Source organism: Rhea americana, unplaced genomic scaffold (assembly GCF_003343005.1).
Source record: "Rhea americana isolate MKP2758 unplaced genomic scaffold, rheAme1 scaffold_309, whole genome shotgun sequence".
NCBI classification, from domain to species: domain Eukaryota; kingdom Metazoa; phylum Chordata; class Aves; order Rheiformes; family Rheidae; genus Rhea; species Rhea americana.
The window spans coordinates 635,428-655,158 of record NW_028186434.1 but is presented as its reverse complement, the minus strand read 5'-3'; the positions used below and the strand labels follow the sequence as shown (position 1 = coordinate 655,158).

Below are 19,731 nucleotides of genomic sequence, written 5' to 3'. Positions count from 1 at the left end.
ACAGAGAATAATTTCTTTGTTCCAAACCTTGTGCTCACGTCATAGTCCTTTGTTTGTCTTATTATCATCCTATATTAACTTAAAAACTCTTCATGGCAGAGACYAGACCTGACAATTGTATAGAAACATAATGATTTCAGATGCATCTAAGGCTGTCTGTAATAAAAATAATAACCACTTCTCAAATAAGACACAACATTTCAAAAGAGAAATTTGAATTTTGCAAGAATTTTGTTGATTCCTTGAAAGATTGAGCGTTTCAAACACTAGTCATGGTCAGCAGCATAAGAAAGCATATGCTTAAGGCAGTAATGAACTTGCAAGGACTTTGTCCTATGTTTGTTTTCAACACTAGAAGATACATTAGGTCTCTGTTACAGGTTTTCTCAGTGAAGGTAGATGAATATGAACAAGGGTCGTGTACTATTTACAAGATATTGCCATAGAGAAATATAACAATATAATATCAAAATGCTACAAGCCAATTAACTTTGGCACATCCCCTAGAACTACCTTGTAGCCATCTTTGAATAGGTACTATTATTCTATTCTTATAGAACTAACATTAAGAAAAAACATCTCAAATAACAAATTCTGGAATCTAAAATGTTGAATTTTCAACTCTAAAATACATGTAAACRTATTTTAATGTAATATGAAATATAAACATGCATACACAAAAATGCTCAAAAACATTTCAATTTCCATACAAAATAACTTAAAATAATACCTAAAACATGTCAATACTATGAAAGAAAATTTCTTACCGAAACAGCAGTTATCTTCAGGGAATCTACTGTAGAATGCATGAAGAGGTACCACAACACAGGTCCAATTTCTGCTGTAATAAATCCTTGGGCATGGCAAGAAAGAGTAGTGCAAACATTTTCAATGATTTTAGCTGCCAAATGGTTCACAATACGCTCTTCCTAGAGGGGTAATTGGAAAGGAAACCTTATATGCAAACATTTTTAATGTTTCTGACTTGTTTTTAAACTAATTACTACACCTAACTTTTATTCACTGTACACTGTCTTGGAGTGGCTTCTTAATTTTATTTAAAGCTTGGAAAAATAATTTCACAAGAGCCCTCAACTATTTCWGAGAAAATTACATTTATTAATCCTATTCTGCCACCATTTTGTATTCTATTGTAAAAGACAACAATTAATAGAAATATAATTTAATACAAAATCTTTCAACTCCAAATGATARGCCTGCATTAAATGCAATCACTAAAAATGAAAAGGTGTTATTATGTCACAGGTGTTCTATGATCAGTGCTTTATGAACAAATATCTGTTTACTAGCATATATCACTACAATAGGCTTTGAATAGGATGATTATAAATGAGACAGAGTTATGTAAGGAAAAACAAAACTAAAGAAATTAAACTCTTCTTACCCAAAACAACCCCTGRGAATAAAGAAAAAGCATTCTTGCAAGTCAGGTTATCCTGTAATTCCCTTTTCTTCCTCTTTGGAAGTACAGTCTTGACCAATGTCTAAGACAAATCTTTGGGTGCCACTTACTACAGGAATTCCTAAATTCCCTTAACAGATTCTYAACTCTTTGTTATGTTTTTTTAATGCTAATCAAATCTTTTTAGCTGCAAAAAAATTGTTGGAAGCCATCAAATGATTCTATTAGAAAATATAAACTTATTCATCCAGACTACATATAGTCCATACATGTATCTTTAATTTCTACTCTAATTCTACATACTACTTTGCAAACTATAATGCCATCATGGAATAAAATAAAAAACATGTCAGAATAATGATGAGCCATCAGCATATCATGGATGTTATACAGCAGTAGTTTCTTCTCAAGAAAACTGTTGCTGACTCCAATGGAAGTTCAGTTTAATACTTAAAATCAGAGCGTGTGATATCTTCACCTTAGCAGAAATGGAAGCTTCATTGCTGGTCTTTTTTGGCTGTGCATTACCTCACCTTATTTCTATCTGCAACTATGAATAAGTAATGTCTTTCAACAATGACTTAAATGTATCCACGAGTTCAGCAAGAGTGAATTTTTAACATAAGAAGGACAATCAATTTAATTTGTCAAGTTACCTCATAGTTTGGTTTCACAAATAATTCATCACAGTATCTAACTGATTTCTTTCTTCTACTAATCTCCACATTATCCCACTACCCTTTGGATTTCTGACATTTATCTTCACAATCAGAACCACCAACAACTGTGAGCAATAATAATGAAACCTTACAGAAAGCAATAAAAAAGTACAAAAAAAGAAGTGGAGAACATTCGTTTCATTTAAAATTCATTCTATATCAACTCTTCTTTTTGCTGACTTAAGTGCTTTAAATGTCTAAATGACAGCTAAATGGCCAAACTACATTGATGTAGAAATGTTTSGAGACTCTAGTATATTGCTGTCAAAAAAGCTTTATTTATACTAATTTTCATGCTAGCCCTTCCTGTTCCTTCAAAAAAYCTGCAGCTCTGCTCAAAACTCTTAAGAGAGATGCCAAAGCCAATCCCCATTTAAAAGTGTTACCCTCTGTTATAAAACTCTACTGATTTCTGTGGTCTTCCTTAGATTTATAGCTATGAAAACAAAAAAATTTCTGTTCCTGGGTTTTTGAAGTTTTTATTACTGCAAGATATTGCATCATTTCAATCTGTTAACAACCTAGATACATAGATATGTTTACCAAAATTAGGTGTCTCAAAACTTCTTATAAATAATATTAATTTTTAATCTTTTTCAGTGAAATATACTTCTGAATTTCAGTCTATATTTTGCACAAGTTAAAAATGCATAGATTTATCAACTATAAGCATTTAAAWTCCACTCCATAATTGAAACATTCATATTCAAGTTAAGTCTCCTTTACATGCTAAACAATTACTAGGAACACTAACTGGAGATCCATTGCTGCTTTGAACAGTCAGCAACACTTACTAAATACACTAAAATCCCATAAACTAACCATAACAAAAGCTTTATGCAGCAGATAATGGTTATTACAAATGCTAATGGATCTCCTGATGTAGTTCTAACTTTTCTTAACAAAATTTGGTGCTGAATATGTGTTCTATCATGTTCTTTTCTGCTACTGCTGAGTTATAACCCGTGCCAGATGCCAGTCACTCTACTATCTTGAATAGAAAAAAGGGGTCATGTATCATCACAGTGCTCTATAAACTCAATGAAGTTGYCTGAGTAATTCCATTTACTGCTACCTGAGATGTCTGTCTTAGTCCCTCTGGGATCTATTCCTGAGTACTGTCCAAGCAACAAGACTTGTACTATTTTCTGCTTAATTCTTCTCTGGAAGAGAAGCCTGAGCTAAACTAATATTTGGCCTCTTAACTAGAAGAGTCATCCTGTCATGTTACCAGTATATAAGCCATGTTAGTGGAAAGAACTGGATCTTCAAGATACAAGTAAAGAGCTTYCATGTAACAGTTAACCTCTATCCATATCATGAACTGTGTTAAACCTAAACCTATTTATTAATAGAACTGTATCAAGAAGTATATACTCTACTTTCTCTATTTTTAGATTTCAACTAGTTTTGCAAAATGCACTTAAAGCTCCTAACTTTCAGTAATGTTTAACAACTAACAAATAACTCTGTTCTTGATTAGAGTCACAGATGTTTAGTGAAAGTGAGCTGTAAGACAGAAATCAAATACCAAAAGGGTAAATAGATGTAAACTGTTAAAGGAAAACTTCTTTTAATGAAGTCTTTCTATCCAAAAGAAAATAAGCAAACCAAAATTACCAACACATCTACTTTCATTTTTTGGAAATAATGATCTACTTGATACTCTTTTTGATTGTGGAAGAGCTAACAGTGTAGGATAGATTTTAGAGGCACTGAAGATATAGTCATTACCTTAAAGAACATACTACATAAAAATATCCTAATATCCTTTAAACCTTGAGCATAGAGTATTTTATGACCTTTGCATGCTATAGTGTATATAGATACATACGCTTGAGATAGAGCATAAGACTTATAAGAAACATTTGAGTAGTAGACTGAAAAATTTAGGAAATAAGACAGTAGTCCATCAATATTCTAAATCGACTTCCGTATAGTTTTTAACCTAAAAAGACAGACAGAATGAAAATGCAAACATAACTTAATGAAATAAACCTGTACGATTYTAAGCAGTCATGATTATAAGAATCAGATCTCATTTGACTATAATTTGCGATATGAATCCTTCCCAAAGAAGAACAAAAATATAGAAATACATTTTAAAATTCCTTTTGTAGAAAAAAATAAATAATTCTGAGTAAGCTAGGGATCTRAAGAAGAAACAGAAATCTGAATGTGAATGATTCAGACTACTRCTTTTATAGAAAAGATTGTCCTGCACTTTCTGAGAAAATTGTCATAATATTATTCTCTTCTCCTYTCTTCTCCAAACTCACTGTAAAGGCACTGTTCTGACTAAGAACATACCTTCTAGGTAAAGACCTGTACGGACGCAAAGTCTGCTACAGGAGCCAAACTGGAACCTTATACCTCTAACACTCATGTTACACATGTGTAACAAATGTTCCAGTAGTATTGAGAGTTTCCTTAGGTGAATAGGAACAATAACATTGGCTATCAAAACAGAAATGTCCCTTTTAAGTCACTCTTTTGTATTGTRCTTAAGTCCTTCTACAAAAATTTACCACTAAGACAATCTAACTATCAAATAGAAGAAAGAAAAGGAAAAATTAGGCTCAAATCTAAGAGAAAAAAAAATCTGTTAGTGTACAAACTTTACAGAGGTGTTATTCACTACTTATTTTGCACAAGGATTTCTATCTTCTGACTATATTGCCTTATATTAAATATTAACCAATTTTTTTAACTATCTTCTATTGTTAAAGAGTTCAGAACCAAAAACTTCTGATTTTTATGTTGTTTCTTCACTAAGATGGAATTTTGTACTGTAACCTACTGGCAAGCTGTAATTTATTAACAATCTTGCTGATATGGTACCTTGAAAAATAAATATCAGACAGAAGACAGCAGTTTGTAACCTCACTCATCATTTCTGATTAAAATACACTCTCCAGGTGCCATGCTTTCACATGAGAGGATTGTGCAGATTCTAAAAGCCAGACATAGTTTATTAGCTATAGCTGTATATATTAATTTACCCATGCAAATATATTGTGGAAGTAATACAAGTTGAGAGTTCAAGAAAAGAGTGGAAGCAGAAAGGTGAGATGATTAAAGTGTGAAGAGGGGAAAATCCAAAGGAGAAACTAAAGCTGAGATTTCACTGAGTTAAGATTAAGTTGAACCTTATATATGACAATGAAAAGCAAGAAATATATGCAGAGCCAACAATGTGATTCAAACAAGAAGGGATAATACATTTAGAGTGAAGCAGAAAAGGGTAACTTTAGCAAAGGTGTTTTGAATAAACTAAGTAAAATAGATGAAAGGAAAAGGGCAGCTACATCAGCATTATGTCATTAATATTAAATAGGAATACTCTTACTGAAAGAAAATGACTACATAACCTAAGAACATTGATAGACCGTGACAGCAGGGAGACAAACTTCAGCAAAAGAAAGCCCYGAAAAATCTTCAGAAGCCTCTCTTCTGAGAATGTATATATCAAATAATCTTACTTTTAATGCTATAGGAACTAACTGCCTTAACTGTAGAAATCAGGACCTTGCTGTAGTGACTACATACAAACATTTAGAAGTTGAACTTGGACACAAATACCAATGCTTGTATCAGGAATTGTGTCATACTGCTGGAAAAAGTTGTTGTAAAAAGCTAGTAGACAAAGGTTCCAATAATATCACATGAATTCTGACAGACTGAAAATTATACCAAAGCTAAACATGTCAAGTTGGACTTGTCATTGACTTATTTATGAGTATACCAATTTCCTTGTTTTGACGCAACATCAAACATGCCTGTTCTTTACCTGAACCAAAAATAGCTTCCATCACAATTTATCAGTGTAAAAGTGTAGCAAATATGAACTTCTGCTCCCCTACTGATAAAAGTATTTTCCAACCTATTAGTTTACTGTCTTAAAAGCCCTTTAATCTATATACTTTTTGTTACYGTTAGATTTTCAGGTATAGAAGGTATGCAAAAATGACACTAAGTGCACTTCCTGAACTTTTTGTTCCATTGCAGGCAAATAAAAGGGACACAAGCACTTTTCCAACTCTCTTCTGCCTCTGTTATTCTGTCTCCATGGGTAGGTACAGTCTGATAAAGACAACTATTACTAGAACTCYGGAGATCCAAGTATACTTCAGAGTAATTCCTAATGGAATTGAAAAACAGACAACTTATCTTAAGAAATTCAAGATTATGTAAACTATGCTACTGAATAATGTAAATTAGTTTTACTTTCTTAAACTGTTATTAGTGACATCAAATAAAACTTCCTAATTGGCAATAAAAGGTTACATTGAAGTATYTCATAATGCACATACTTAACCCAGTGCAGTAATGCAAAGTTGATTACCAAAAAATCAGTTTTACATTTTCATAAACACAGAGATCACRTACACATATTAACCATAGAAAGCATATTGAGAGATAAAATTTTATTAAATAAGCTTAAAATAATTAAAAACAATATATGATTTATTTAAACTTAATTCTAATTTGTTAATTGCTAATGCTAGAGGGATTTCAAGCTGGAGAAATGGGAAGASAGAAACCTCACAAAATTCGAAGAAGACAAATGCAAAATTTTGTATGTAGGCTAGAATAACCTCATGCACCTGTACAGGTGGGAGCTAACTGGCTARACAGCAGCAGGGTAGAGAAGGATCTGGAGGTCCAGTGGGAGAGCAGCTTGAACACGAGTCAGCAGTGTGCCCTGGTGGCAACGAAGGTTAACTGCAGACTGCTCTTTAACAAAACATACCTGGCAATGAAATAAATAATTCTGAACATTAGGGATTTTTTTTCCTGGTGATGCTCTACTGGACTCACTCTATCATGTCACTGTCTCTTATGTATGAGGAGTCCAAAACTGAACACAAAATGCCAGGTGTGGTCTCTCCAGTGCTGAAGATAGAGGAAGGATCACTTCCCTGGACCTGCTGGCTACACTCTTGCTAATACAACTAAGGATGCTGTTGCCCTTCTTTGCTGCCAGGGTACATGGCTGGCTCATGTTCAGCTCTCCACAGTATCCCCAGGCCAGTTTTTTTTGCCAAGCTGCTTCCTAGGGAGTCAGCCCCTAGCCCATGCTGCTGCACCCATTGCAAATACACACCTTTGCACATGCTCTTGTTAAGTTCATGAGGTTCTTGTTAGCCCATTTCTCCAGCCCATCCAAGACCTTCTGAAAAGCAGCCCTGCTGTCCAGCATATCACAAGTGTATGGCCATGAGACAAGAGACAGCAGCCACATGTTGAAACATAGGAAATTCTGACTACATGTTGCCAAAAAGTTATTATGAAGGTGGCCCCCTTCTAGAGAAGGTTGTCCAGAGAAWTTGTGGGATCACCATCCTTGGAGATGTTCAAGATTCAGGTGGATACATCCCTGAGCAATCTGATCTGATCAGACCCGCTTTGAGCAAGAGGTTGGATTAGATGACCTCTTSAGGTTCCTTCTGATTTGAATTATTCCCTGACTATACAGCTTTAAATATGTTAAGAATTTTTTCTGAAAGATTTTTGGTTATWTTTTAAGTCATTCTCATAACACTGCACAGACCTTTTTATAAAATTCACAAAGTCATTTTTTTATTAACTTTTGCTGTTAAAGACTGTAAGATCTCCTTTTTATTAAATACTGAGAAACACTGACTGAAAAGACTGATATATTATCAYCTTGAATGCATCTACTCCAATAGTCTTACTTCTACATGCTTTGAAACAGAAGATACAAATAAATATTTAAAAGGACTACCATGAATTGAATTGATTATTTTCAAATCCTTCTCTGTCACTTTTCCCATCTTTATTCATTTCTCTYCTACTCCTTCACTCCTGCATCCTAAACACCTGGCACCAAAGCTTGTCTGTTTTACAGCTGATCTTTTATTTTTCTCAAAAATAAAAATCTCTTGCAAACAGCTGCCTAACACTARTGTAATCTTAACCATCCAGTTTCAGATGCTGTCACATCATTTTTCAAGAAAGATAGATGGCTTGTAAAGAATACACAGAAGAAAGAGAGGGTTGCAACATGAGTGCAGCAAAAAGCAACAAAAGAAATTTTAAAAGATARTAATAATGCATGGTATGATTCTCTCTCCATTCCCAGATGTTGTGAGTTACTTTATGTATACTTTTGATTCTTCACATAGTGGTGTTTCAGGACCTTGGGGCAGCTACAATTCAGACAGAGCAATTTGTATTAGCACATATGCACTGTGCTAATGCAAACATTACTACTTAAAACAACTCTRTTACAAACTTCTAGCATTTTCACAAACAGAAATTGTAGAAATCCACAACTGTGCTTGGTTAACTTGCTTGTTAACTTTAAATTTATAGAGGTATTATTTCAAACAGCTGCAAGTAAAATGGATTGTTTGTTTTTTTTTTCCCAAGAAAATTATGTGAAGATAGATTACTAAGAAAATTCTGACTGGTTTCATGATTAAGAATTTACTTCATTGTACTGAAATAAATTGATTTCTTATAGATGTTTTCATTCACTTCCTAGATCCTGAATATTCACAGATAGCAATAAATAGCTTCTCACAAACATGCCTTGGAATGGCATCTTATTGTAACTATGAGCTGGAAAAGTACACACAGTTGTGTGTTCTTGATCATCTGAAGTTTTGAAGATGAAATGCATCTAGAGGCTTCCACCACTAATCACAATCTGTAAAAGCAACAAAAATCCCCCCCCCCCAAAAAAAAGGAAAAAATGAGGTGTTTATCTTGCTTTCCCTACCTCCACCAATTTCCCATCATGTTTTCTGCCTTTAGCTTTGCCTTGGGCAAAAATAAAGTCAACTGGTCTCAAACAAACTGTAAATGCCAACACTCTCCTCAGTTCATTATCATCTTACAAATTGGAATTATATGCATGTTTTTCTTCCCTTCTTTTAACATACCTAAATTATCACCAAGAAAAATGAAGACTACAGCATAGCACATGCAGCAGGAAAAAAATAGTAACTACTTTCAGGCCTCAAAAGAGCACCAATAATCCCATAAGACAACAGTGCAGTTCCTAAAAACCTGTGTATCAGCCACCTTCCAGGTAGAAAGTAAAACTTGTTAAGAAATAAACTGCACAAACTATAAATTTYAAGAAGACAGTACACATTGTCAGAACATTTCTCGAACGAAAACAGTACGAATAAACTCAGCATTTACTAGCAGTATTTTTTATTTGCCACACAATTTCCAAAACCTAAGCGGCAACACAAACATTGACTGTACAGAGAACGACACTKCAGTTTTGCATTCTTCTCCTGCTTAAGTCATGGCCTTATCATGATTATTTAAATTCTAGAGCAATACTTGCTTGACAAGGTACTGCAGTGCTGCAGGCTACAATCCTCACACAATGCCTAAAGGGTTATTACAGTGGAGAAATTCTACTGAGGACAATGAAAGAGCCTTACCCCTTCCCGAAGACACCTCATTAGCACTGTGTAAGCAGCCAAGGGAACARCCCAGCATTCTCTAGGGTGCTCTTTTTTTCCCTCCTGCAATGAGGCCAGCAGCACAAGTGATTAAAGGAAAAATCACAATAATCTCACCCACACAAAAAATAGGTAACAGATTCTTAATAAGATTCACATTATATATATTTCAAACTAACATATGCTAGAAAATATGTTAAATTCCAGGGCACTATTACTATTTAATGTTATTTCATGCGCAGCACAAAAATTAGTATGTTTATTGCCTTCTTTCAAAATTCTACAAGATCCATAATGGAATTTGACCTATTATGTCTGTTTTTCATTGATTCCATCTTATTCACACACACRACATGATCTTGCATTCTTCTTGATCATTTTGATTAATTCAGAAAGAGACAACTGATTATTAGAAGTGAATAATACTTCTCTTTAAATGTGATGTAATTACATCAAAACAAAGTTACTTTTGTCAGTGCACTAAAAAAATGTAAATTCGCTTTGGAAAAAAGTATTCAAGTTATTCAGGGAAATGTAAAATGTTTAATAAAACTTACTACATAGAATAGTCTTCCATGCAAATCAACACTAGCCCAAGATTCTTCTGTATATTTCCTTGAAATCACCCTGTTAGAAGGGCTAATTCACTGCTAGTGTAATCAGGATTTTGATTCTGCTGTTTGAAGTTAATGAACTCCACATCTCCCATATACACATCTCCCTCAATGTTTCAGATTTAAAAGAGGACATTTGGATTTGCCAAAYAAATGAAGATTTGATTAAAGCACTGTATTTAGGCTAATACATAGACATTAACAACAGCAAAAGAATTCCCTCATTTGGGAAAGAAAGTGAAAAATAGTGTAYATAAGATGATATGCCATAAAATAAATGTGTAGCTTGTTTCAAYGAATTGACAAAGTATGATAAGCAACTATTCCTTCAGAAATTGTACATTTATTGAAMTGATCATATTAGGAAATTATTTTAGCATTCTAATTAACTGTTTATTATAAAAGGCATAGGATGCACAAGGTAGTGGGTTAATGATGCAGAAACAAATTATATTTTTTTGAATTTTCTGATTTCCGAGTGGCCTACACTAATAAGATGCGATAAGGTCAGGTATTTAACCAAAGCATGACACGTTAGTGGTGAAAGACTATTACTGAATTGCTTCCTAAAATTTGTTTTCCTTCTTTACTGAGAATAAATATAAACTTTATTTGTAACTTACATCAATAGGGAAAATGAGTTTCATATATGTAATAAATCGACATATATTGCCAAACACTGGGGGACCTCCCTACTTTATGCTCATGTTAATTTTGCTTAAACTTTACATGCTGCACCCTAATAACACAACCAGCAGGAAATTAATAGAARTATTATATAAAACTTGAAAGTTTTCATTTAAGGCAATATTTAAAAGCATTCTCCCTAGGGTCCATTCACACTACTTCTGCATCACTCTTGGCTTCTGTTTAGAAGACAAACACAGAGACTGAGTATCAAATCTTAGTTATTAGATCTCATATGCAAACAAGCACAGAACATTAGAGTTTATGACAGCAAAGGATCATTTTATCTAGACTCTTTCATTCCTTTATTAAGTGACCTCACAGACTGGCAGCTTATGCGACACTATTTAGACCAATGAAAGAATACAGTTAATGCAAAGGCCTGGACTTGAGGGCAGTCAACTGCATTCAACATCTGTCCTGGGTTAGCCTTTTTCTGTTTGAACACACCGTAGTTTCTAATAAATAAAAGAAAGTTTCTTACTCTTTAAATAAAGGGAAAGAAAGTTGCCATTTAGAAGAGCTGTCATCTTCAATTCCTACCATTCACAGTACTCCTAGCTTAATGGTTTATATCAGTTCTAGTCAGAAATCAACATAACTCCATTTGAAATTAGTCAGCATCATCTCTTTTCCTTTTCCACTGTATTGTGAATTCAATCATACCAGGATGATATCTAATATGAACTAAACACATTCATTTATTGATATCACAGGCTGTCCTGATACACACTATTTTTAACCAAAGTCTCTAGTAAAGGTGTTCTAACTCTTAGATCTAACACTTGGATGCCATCAGTTGTTATTGTGGATGATGAAGTTACTGTTTTATGGAGTTAACAAGACTCTCTATTTGAAGAATGCAATTTAATTCCTTTTAGATGAAGTACATATCTGCRTTAACAAGCTCCTCAAAAAGTAAAAAAGTATCATAGAATATACACGGACAAGAAACTCTCAAAATTCATACACTTGAGGATATAAGTAACAAAAACAGCTGCTTTTTATTTACTTCTTTGTGGAAAAATCTTATTCATACACATTAATGGAATTTAAAGGGGTCACTTGATAGTCTTACCTGCCTGGCTATGAGGTAAAGGAGCTCCCCAAGTGTTGGCAAAAAGCATTGTTTCAATTTGATATTCCTGAAGTTCTCTCTGATCAGTTCAGTTAAAATGGTGATTGCCTAACAAAAATAAATCATGTAACAACGCATGTAATCTTTTCTCAGACAAAACATACTGTGAAAGGTAACATAAGATTTATTGGAAACACCATCTTAATCATACGCTTTTTAATTAGACAACACGTCCATTTACAAAAGATAAAGTAAACTTGGATGGACAAGAAAAAATAACACTAACTACAAAAYAGCTCACACTGAACACAGTAAAATGCAATATGGAAATAGCCTTGGAKACAATTGCCAGCTATCCCTTCTTCTCTTTCCTCCAGGAAAGCAGAAGCAGACCCACCAGGAAGGAAAGACTAGTTGCTCTTCCTTCTTTTATATCAAAAAATCTAAATGTTCCTCTCAGCATCAGATTATAAAACACAAACACACACAAACACACACACACACACACACACACACACACACTGCTGCCTTTTGTTTAGATATTAAATCGGGAGATACGAACACTTAGGTTTTGTCTCCTGATCTGTGAGTTAACCAGTGATTCACTGTGTAACATTGGACATATTTACATTCTCTGTAYCTCTGATTTTCTGTTTGCAAAAACAATATATACTATTTACATTGAGAGAAAAAAAATGAAGAGCAAAAAGGAAATTCTAGTTTATCTTGTGCAAATGACCTAATAAGAAACCATTCTCCCTATACATACATAGGACAAGGTTTTAGCCTAGTGTTTACTATTGAACTCAGTCCAGAGAACAAGTACCTCAGTACCATAAACTAAATAGAAAAGCACGCTCTCTACTGGCTGGGATGGATAGAGAGCTTTCCCACATATGGGCCAATGTGCAGCAAGCCTGTTAACAGCAGACCTGCCAGTTGCTCTTTTAACTAAAGCGAGATGGAACTGTCTCCATGTCCTCTCCAAAACATTCACACCTTGCAAGAGCAGGGAAAAAGACGGTTCACTGAACATGTATTTAGCGTGCTTCCTATGTCCCTTAAACAGTCCCTTTGAGTTAGGAAGGATTTAGGTCCAATATTTTTAAAGGACTTAAGAGATACAGCAAAGATAAGCTCTGTAAACAGATACTGCCTGTGAAGTCAGTGGTTTCCAACAGTTTCCATGCTATGCTAGGTGAGATTTGGAGTTATGTACTTCTAAACAGTAATACTGTACACATCATTCTGGTTTTGGAAAATGTCAACTTTTTAATTACTACTGTAAATGTTAAGCATGATGTTATAGTTTGGGTTTGTTTCCCCCTTCCCCCCAACCCCCAGAGGAGTTAACAAAAGCATTGCTGTGAAATATCTTAACCTACATAAATAGAAAAAAAAATACTTCAGGCTAATAACAATATACTTATTGCATAATTCACTATGATATTATAGAGAAAATAAGACAATAGAAACCACCACATTACGAGCTCCCTTAGCATAACAAATGAAGYATGAATTTTATTTCATTCTTCTGTTCATAAACTCTTCCTTTCCCCTCTAAACAGCAAATGCATATCAGCACTATCACTAAGACACCGCATCTGTTTARTTTATTCTTTGCTAGAGAACAACAGGCTTTTCTATAAAAAATATTTTAAATAGGACCAACTCTAAAATAGTCCTCCCCCAAAGTCATTGGGAACTCCACGTTTTAGATAGTGGAGTAGAAATTACTGTTTCTGGACTCACTCTCCTTCGGGATTTTAGGACTAGAAGATCTGGTTATTATTTTTATTTAAAATTGATAAGAGGAGGATAACAGGTTCTATATATTCTAATTCCTACTGTTTTCTCATTTTTGAATAAAAAAAAAAGTTGTGAAGTATCTCTGCACTTAAAAACTTTCAAAAAGCTAATCAAGACCACAAGAAATTCAAGTTTTCCTTTTAAAAAATAACTGGTTAATAAGAAAAAAAGATGTCTGAAGAGAACCGTGATCAGTGGCCAACTCTGGATAAAATCTGTTTGTCAGAAACCTAAAATTGCATGAATTTTTATACTGATTATTTCAATATATTATGATTAATTTATCCCTTAAAGAGTAACTTCAGTACTTAGAAAAAGATTCATAACCCAAAAAACGTAATTAAATTTCCACAATCCAGAGAACAATAGAATTGCATAGGGGTATGACAAAGAGAATTAGTAGAGGACACTAAAAATTAAATAATTGTCGAACGTTATAGAGGATGCTCCCTATTCTTAAAACAAATGCTTATAGCCTSTCAAATACCAGTCTATACCTACTGTCATCAGGTAATGGCCCCTTTTCTTTTTCCTCTTTAAAGAGTACATAGTCTAAAAATTTGCCCTATGATAGTCACCTGTTCACTGAACATGTCTGAGTAACCAAACATGATCCAAGTGTGGAAATATAAGCTCATATAAGATGTCACACGCCAAACAGGCAGAGCCTCTGCTCTGGCCTTTTAATGAAACTTGAAAGGCTCTTCACGTGTTCTCCATAACTGAAGTTATGAAGCTGATAACAGAAATAGTTGATATTCATCACTTACACTTCATGCAAGTCCTATTATAAATTATGTATATTTATATATAAAGTTAATACCATTATATGTTACTACATTTATATATCAAATATTTATTATTATTTTTAATATGCATATAAAATATCCTAAAGGAGGAAAGAAAGCTCCTTCTTCCTCCATCATGTGTACACATTACTTCTATTCCTGACAAAATGATTTACACCAGGTTTTAAATAAGTTGTCATCCTTCCATAAAAAAAGAAAATAAAATTAAAAAAATCTGTCCATAGATTTTGATTCAAGGTTAAAGAGCAGCATAAATTTAGGTAGTAAATAAAGTTTAATACCTGGAAAATGCAACTCAGAAAGGCAAATTTACAGTAATTACCAAGTCTGTCAAATAAAAACTCCTTCCTAGCTCAAGTGCTTYCCCCTCCTTCCCCCCACCTGCCTACTCTTTCTCTTTCGAGATATTAATTAGTGATGAACTGCAAGTTCCACAGTGGCTGGTAAAAGCATTTTAAGTTTAATGCATTATCTAGACATTTTATAGTAGCTGTCAAACTGGAGGAATACAATATAGTTAAAACAGAAAAAGGAAACAGGTAAGATTCACATTTGGATATACAGTCATTATCTTCATTTACAACAACCTAATATATGGAGTCACCTATATTATCTACAGGAGACTTTCAATCCATTTCAAACTATATCTAGTATATCTAGAAGTCTCCCTACAGTTTTAACAGTCTGGAAATGACTATTACAGCATGTTCACAAAGTGGAGGTATTTTATACCTTTAGAAGTAAGTGGCAACATACAGATTTACAATGTTACTCCATCTTTAATCTATTAGTATGTAATGCCTGTAATTATTAGTGGGATTTAAAATGCATTTGTAATGCTGCAGATCCTTACAAATAATAAAAAAAGTCTATGCCCTGAGTATAGTAGAAATTAATTTTCAGTTCACTTTCTTGTAAGTACACACACATCACGTAATGTGTGCAAGTAATGCCAAAGCAATCCCACTTCCCTTGTGGAAAAGCACTGTCACCAGGCTGAAAAAGTAGATAGCAAAAGAAACAGCAATACTATTTATACCAAGTACTCTTCTTCAAAATAGTACCTGAAAAAAAGACCAGAGTTCTCTGAATATCTGGAACACATTACCAGCTTTCTCTCACTAGAGTATGAATAGGTAAAACATTCAAAGGGGTAACTACTTAAGTGGGAGTTGGAGCCACATACCTGTGTTCCACTAAAGCTCAGCAAAAGATGGTTAAATATACAGAAACCAATGAGTGGCTCAAATGAATAGAGGAGTGACAGGACAAAAAACAGATATTTTTGACAAACTCTGTTGCGAGGCACAAGCACAAGAAAAGTGTCCAAATGATATATTTTGGTTTTGCAAGTTTTGCATTTGATAAACTTAATAAACTAAGTCTTGGAACAAGGAGAGCAGAAGAAAAGTCTGATTCAGGCTCTGAACACGGTATTAATACTGGTCAGGACGTGAAAAATGAGATAAGCAAATATACAACTTGTTGCATGATTTATGCAGATGTCTAACTCCTCTGGAAAGCAATAGGAGATGGATATATGTTACATTGTATTTTACCTGGAAGAACATCAAATTGATTCATCATGAAAATTCCTCTTTTCAACTTTTAAGTAACTGCCATAGGAAGAGGTCTTAGCAGACAAGTGAAGTAGCAAACCAAATGTCATAAATTTATATAGTGCCTCTATTAATCTATTCTAAAACCAACACAAGATCCCAAAGGGATACAATTTGACACAAGCAGTAGGTACTAGTTTATGTACCTTACATATACCAATACATGCAAAATGGATCTCAAAGAAAGTGTGTACTGTTTTTTTTTTTGGGGGGGGGAGGGGGTTAAGAAAATATCTGCTATTTTTCCTTCTATCCATCATGACGTAAGTATTATTATGGACCTCAGTCTGAGAGGTTCATGAATATAACTGTTTCCTCCCTTCCCGGGCCTCAGGTTTGAAGATTTTAATGGAAGAAAAGACCAGGTAAAAATATTTGTCTCAAACAATTTGTCTCAACCTATTTTTCTTGCAAACTTGACATTCACAAATCCATGGGCCCTGATGGGATGCATCCACAGGTACTGAGGGAGCTGGTGGATGTTGTTGCCAGGCCGCTCTCCATCACTGGGGGCAGGTTCAGTTCAGTTGGTTAGAGCGTGCTGGTACTAATCTTTGAAAAGTCATGGAGAACTGGAGGACTGGAAGAAAGACAGTGTCACTCCAGTTTTCAAAAMGGGCAAGAAGGAGGACCCAGGCAACTACAGGCTGGTCAGCCTCACTTCCATCCCTGGAAAAGTGATGGAACAGCTCATCCTGGATGTCATCTCCAGGAGTACGGAGGAAAAGAAGGTGATCAGGAGTAGTCAACATGGATTAACAAAGGGAAATCCTGTTTAACCAATCTGATTGCCTTCTCTGATGGAATGACTGGCTGGGGAGATGAGGGGAGAGCAGYGGACCATGTGTACTTTGACTTCAGCAAGGCTTTTGACATCCTCCTAGATAAGCTCAGGAAATGTGGGTTAGACGAGTGGACAGTGAGGCGGATTGAGAACTGGCTGAAAGGCAGAGCTCAGAGGGGCATCCTCAAAGGCGTGGAGTCTAGTTGGAGGCCTGTGGCTAGTGGAGTTTCCAACAGCTCAGGACTGGGTCCCATCCTGTTCAACTTTTTAATCAACGACCTGGATGAGGGGATGGAGTGCATCCTCAGCAAGTTTGGTGATGATACCAAGCTGGGAGGAGTGGCTGACACACCTGAGGGATGTGCTGCCCTTCAGAGAGACCTGGACAGRCTGGAGAGCTGAGCAGAGAGGAACCTCCTGAGGTTCAATAAGGGCAAGTRCAGAGTCCTGCACCTAGGGAGAAATAACCCTACACACCAGTATAAGCTGGGGGCTGACCTCCTGGAGAGCAGCTCTGCAGAGAAGGACCTGGGAGTSCTGGTAGATGACAAGTTGACCATGAGCCAGCAGTGTGTCCTTGTGGCCAAGAAGGCCAATGGTATCCTGGGGTGCATCAGGAAGATCGTTGCCAGCAGGTCGAGGGAGGTGATCCTGCCCCTCTACTCAGCCCTCGTGAGGCCTCATCTCGAGGATTGTGTCCAGTTCTGGGCTCCCCACTACAAGAGAGACATGGAGCTACTGGAGAGAGTCCAGCATAGGGCTASRARRATGATCAGAGGGCTGGAGCACCTGCCCTAGGAGGAACAGCTGTGAGAGCTGGRCCTCTTCAGCCTGGGGAAGAGAAGACTGAGGGGGGGAATCTTATCAACGTGTACAAGTACCTGAAGGGAGGGTGTCAARGGGAYGGGGACAAACTCTTTTCAGYTGTCCCATGTGACAGGACAAGAGGCAATGGGCAGAAAYTGAASCWCAGGAAGTTCCGCCTGAACGTGAGGGGGAATTTCTTCCCTGTGAGAGCGACAGAGCACTGGCACAGGTTGCCCAGAGAGGTTGTGGCGTCTCCTTCTCTGGAGATCTTCAAGGCCCGCCTGGATGCAACCCTGTCTAACATGCTCTAGGTGACCCTGCTTGAGCAGGGGGGTTGGACTASATGATCTCCAGAGGTCCCTTCCAACCTTACCGATTGTATGATTCTTCTCAACAATGGCAGGAAAGAAAAGGTTGAGTAGGAGTCTAAACAATAAAGGGTGAAGGGTCCTTGAATTAAAAAGATTTATGTTTAAAACGGAGGTCATTGGAAATTGACTGGATCTGAAGGTGTAATCTGGAATCTTTGGAAAGCAGTCTTCATGGAACAGGATTCAGCAGTAGCATCTAAAGCTACCTGAAAAAATCTTTTTCTGTCTTTCCTTTTCTTCTCCTCCTTTTCTTTCTCTGTATTTCTCTAGCATSATCATCTGCAGGCTTCTATCCTTGTCTTGGAATGATACATGCAGGCTTTTCTGAATATCACATTCCAGGACTTTTATTCTCTCCATAATTCTATGTGAAATTACTCTAGGTCATCTTCCTTTCCTTCAGGGTACCATGCTCATTATCCACTCAATTTGGAAGTCAAACTGATGACACTCAAACGCCAATGGCCTTCATTAAGTTTTCTATGTGGCATAGCTTAGGCCAATTTGTTCTACAMAGAACTTCTGCTATTTTAAAAAATTCTATTGCCTTAGAACATCTTTTCAGAATTTTCTTTAAAGTCAGTTGCTTTTACCAATTATTGTAAATTTCTTTAATCTGCTCAGTGAGAAGAACAAATAGACACAATCCCATTCGGCCAGAAATTTTCCTAATTCTCTCCAGAAATCTTTCCTAAATGTGTTACAGCCTGAAATCACCTCCACCCTCCTCTCCCCAGCTGATAGCTGACATGGCAGGTATCCAGAGGAAAAGCTAGGACTAGAAAATAATATACTGCTGTACTGCTGATCTTGCCCAACACTTAGCCTGGTTTAAGTAGGGGGCAGGTTTAGTTCAGTTGCTTAGAGCGTGGAGCTGTTAATGCCAAGGTCATAGGTTCAACCCCCCTATGGGCTATGCTGAGGGTTGGACTAGATGATCTCTCAGAGGCCCCTTCCAACCTTACCATTCTATGATTCTAAGTATCTCTTAGCGCCATAGTCAGGAAGRCAGAAGGAGGGGAAAAAGAAAATACTAAAAGAGGCTTTTCAGCTACTGTCATAGATGTATTTTCCAGARTTAACGGGACGTCATGTGTTTCATATCAAGAAGGTTAGGCACGAAAAAAATTGTTTGTGGTCTGTCTTGTTGACAGTAAGAACTTTAACTTTACTATTGATTTTCTGTGTGTATCTGATGGTTCTGCTGACAATGTAACAAGAAAATACTTTATCCGCATAAATTTTTCTTGCCATGTTATTTCAACTACAGAAAAACTATTCCACCTTTCACAGCATGCTCATCTCCAGTGCATCTGACACATCAGTTTAAAAGTAAGAGACGTCAGCTTCACAGTAAATGAAAAATAAATAAATAAAATTACATATTATAAACAGAAGCAAGATTGTCTTAGACATAAGCTTTAAGAGATCTGCTGGGGATGTCCTTTCTAATACACAAAATTATTTGTCCTACGGTGTATATCATCTTTAACACATTACAGATGTTCTAATTAGCTTGAAAATCTAACATGAACCTTTTGTCTATTTAAGAATATGTAAGAA

General features: G+C 35.6%; 1 protein-coding gene across 1 annotated transcript in view; it reads right to left on the bottom strand.

Moving 5' to 3' along the window:
- The window catches only part of ULK4 (unc-51 like kinase 4), a 238,106-nt gene that overhangs the window by 187,501 nt on the left and 30,874 nt on the right, over positions 1 to 19,731 (bottom strand). Inside the window, exons 18-20 of the mRNA XM_085309970.1 lie at positions 11,970 to 12,077; positions 9,570 to 9,653; positions 768 to 929 (exon numbers count right to left, since the gene is read on the bottom strand). Coding sequence (XP_085166096.1) covers positions 768 to 929; positions 9,570 to 9,653; positions 11,970 to 12,077 — 354 coding nt within the window. The remainder of the gene's footprint in view (positions 1 to 767; positions 930 to 9,569; positions 9,654 to 11,969; positions 12,078 to 19,731) is intronic.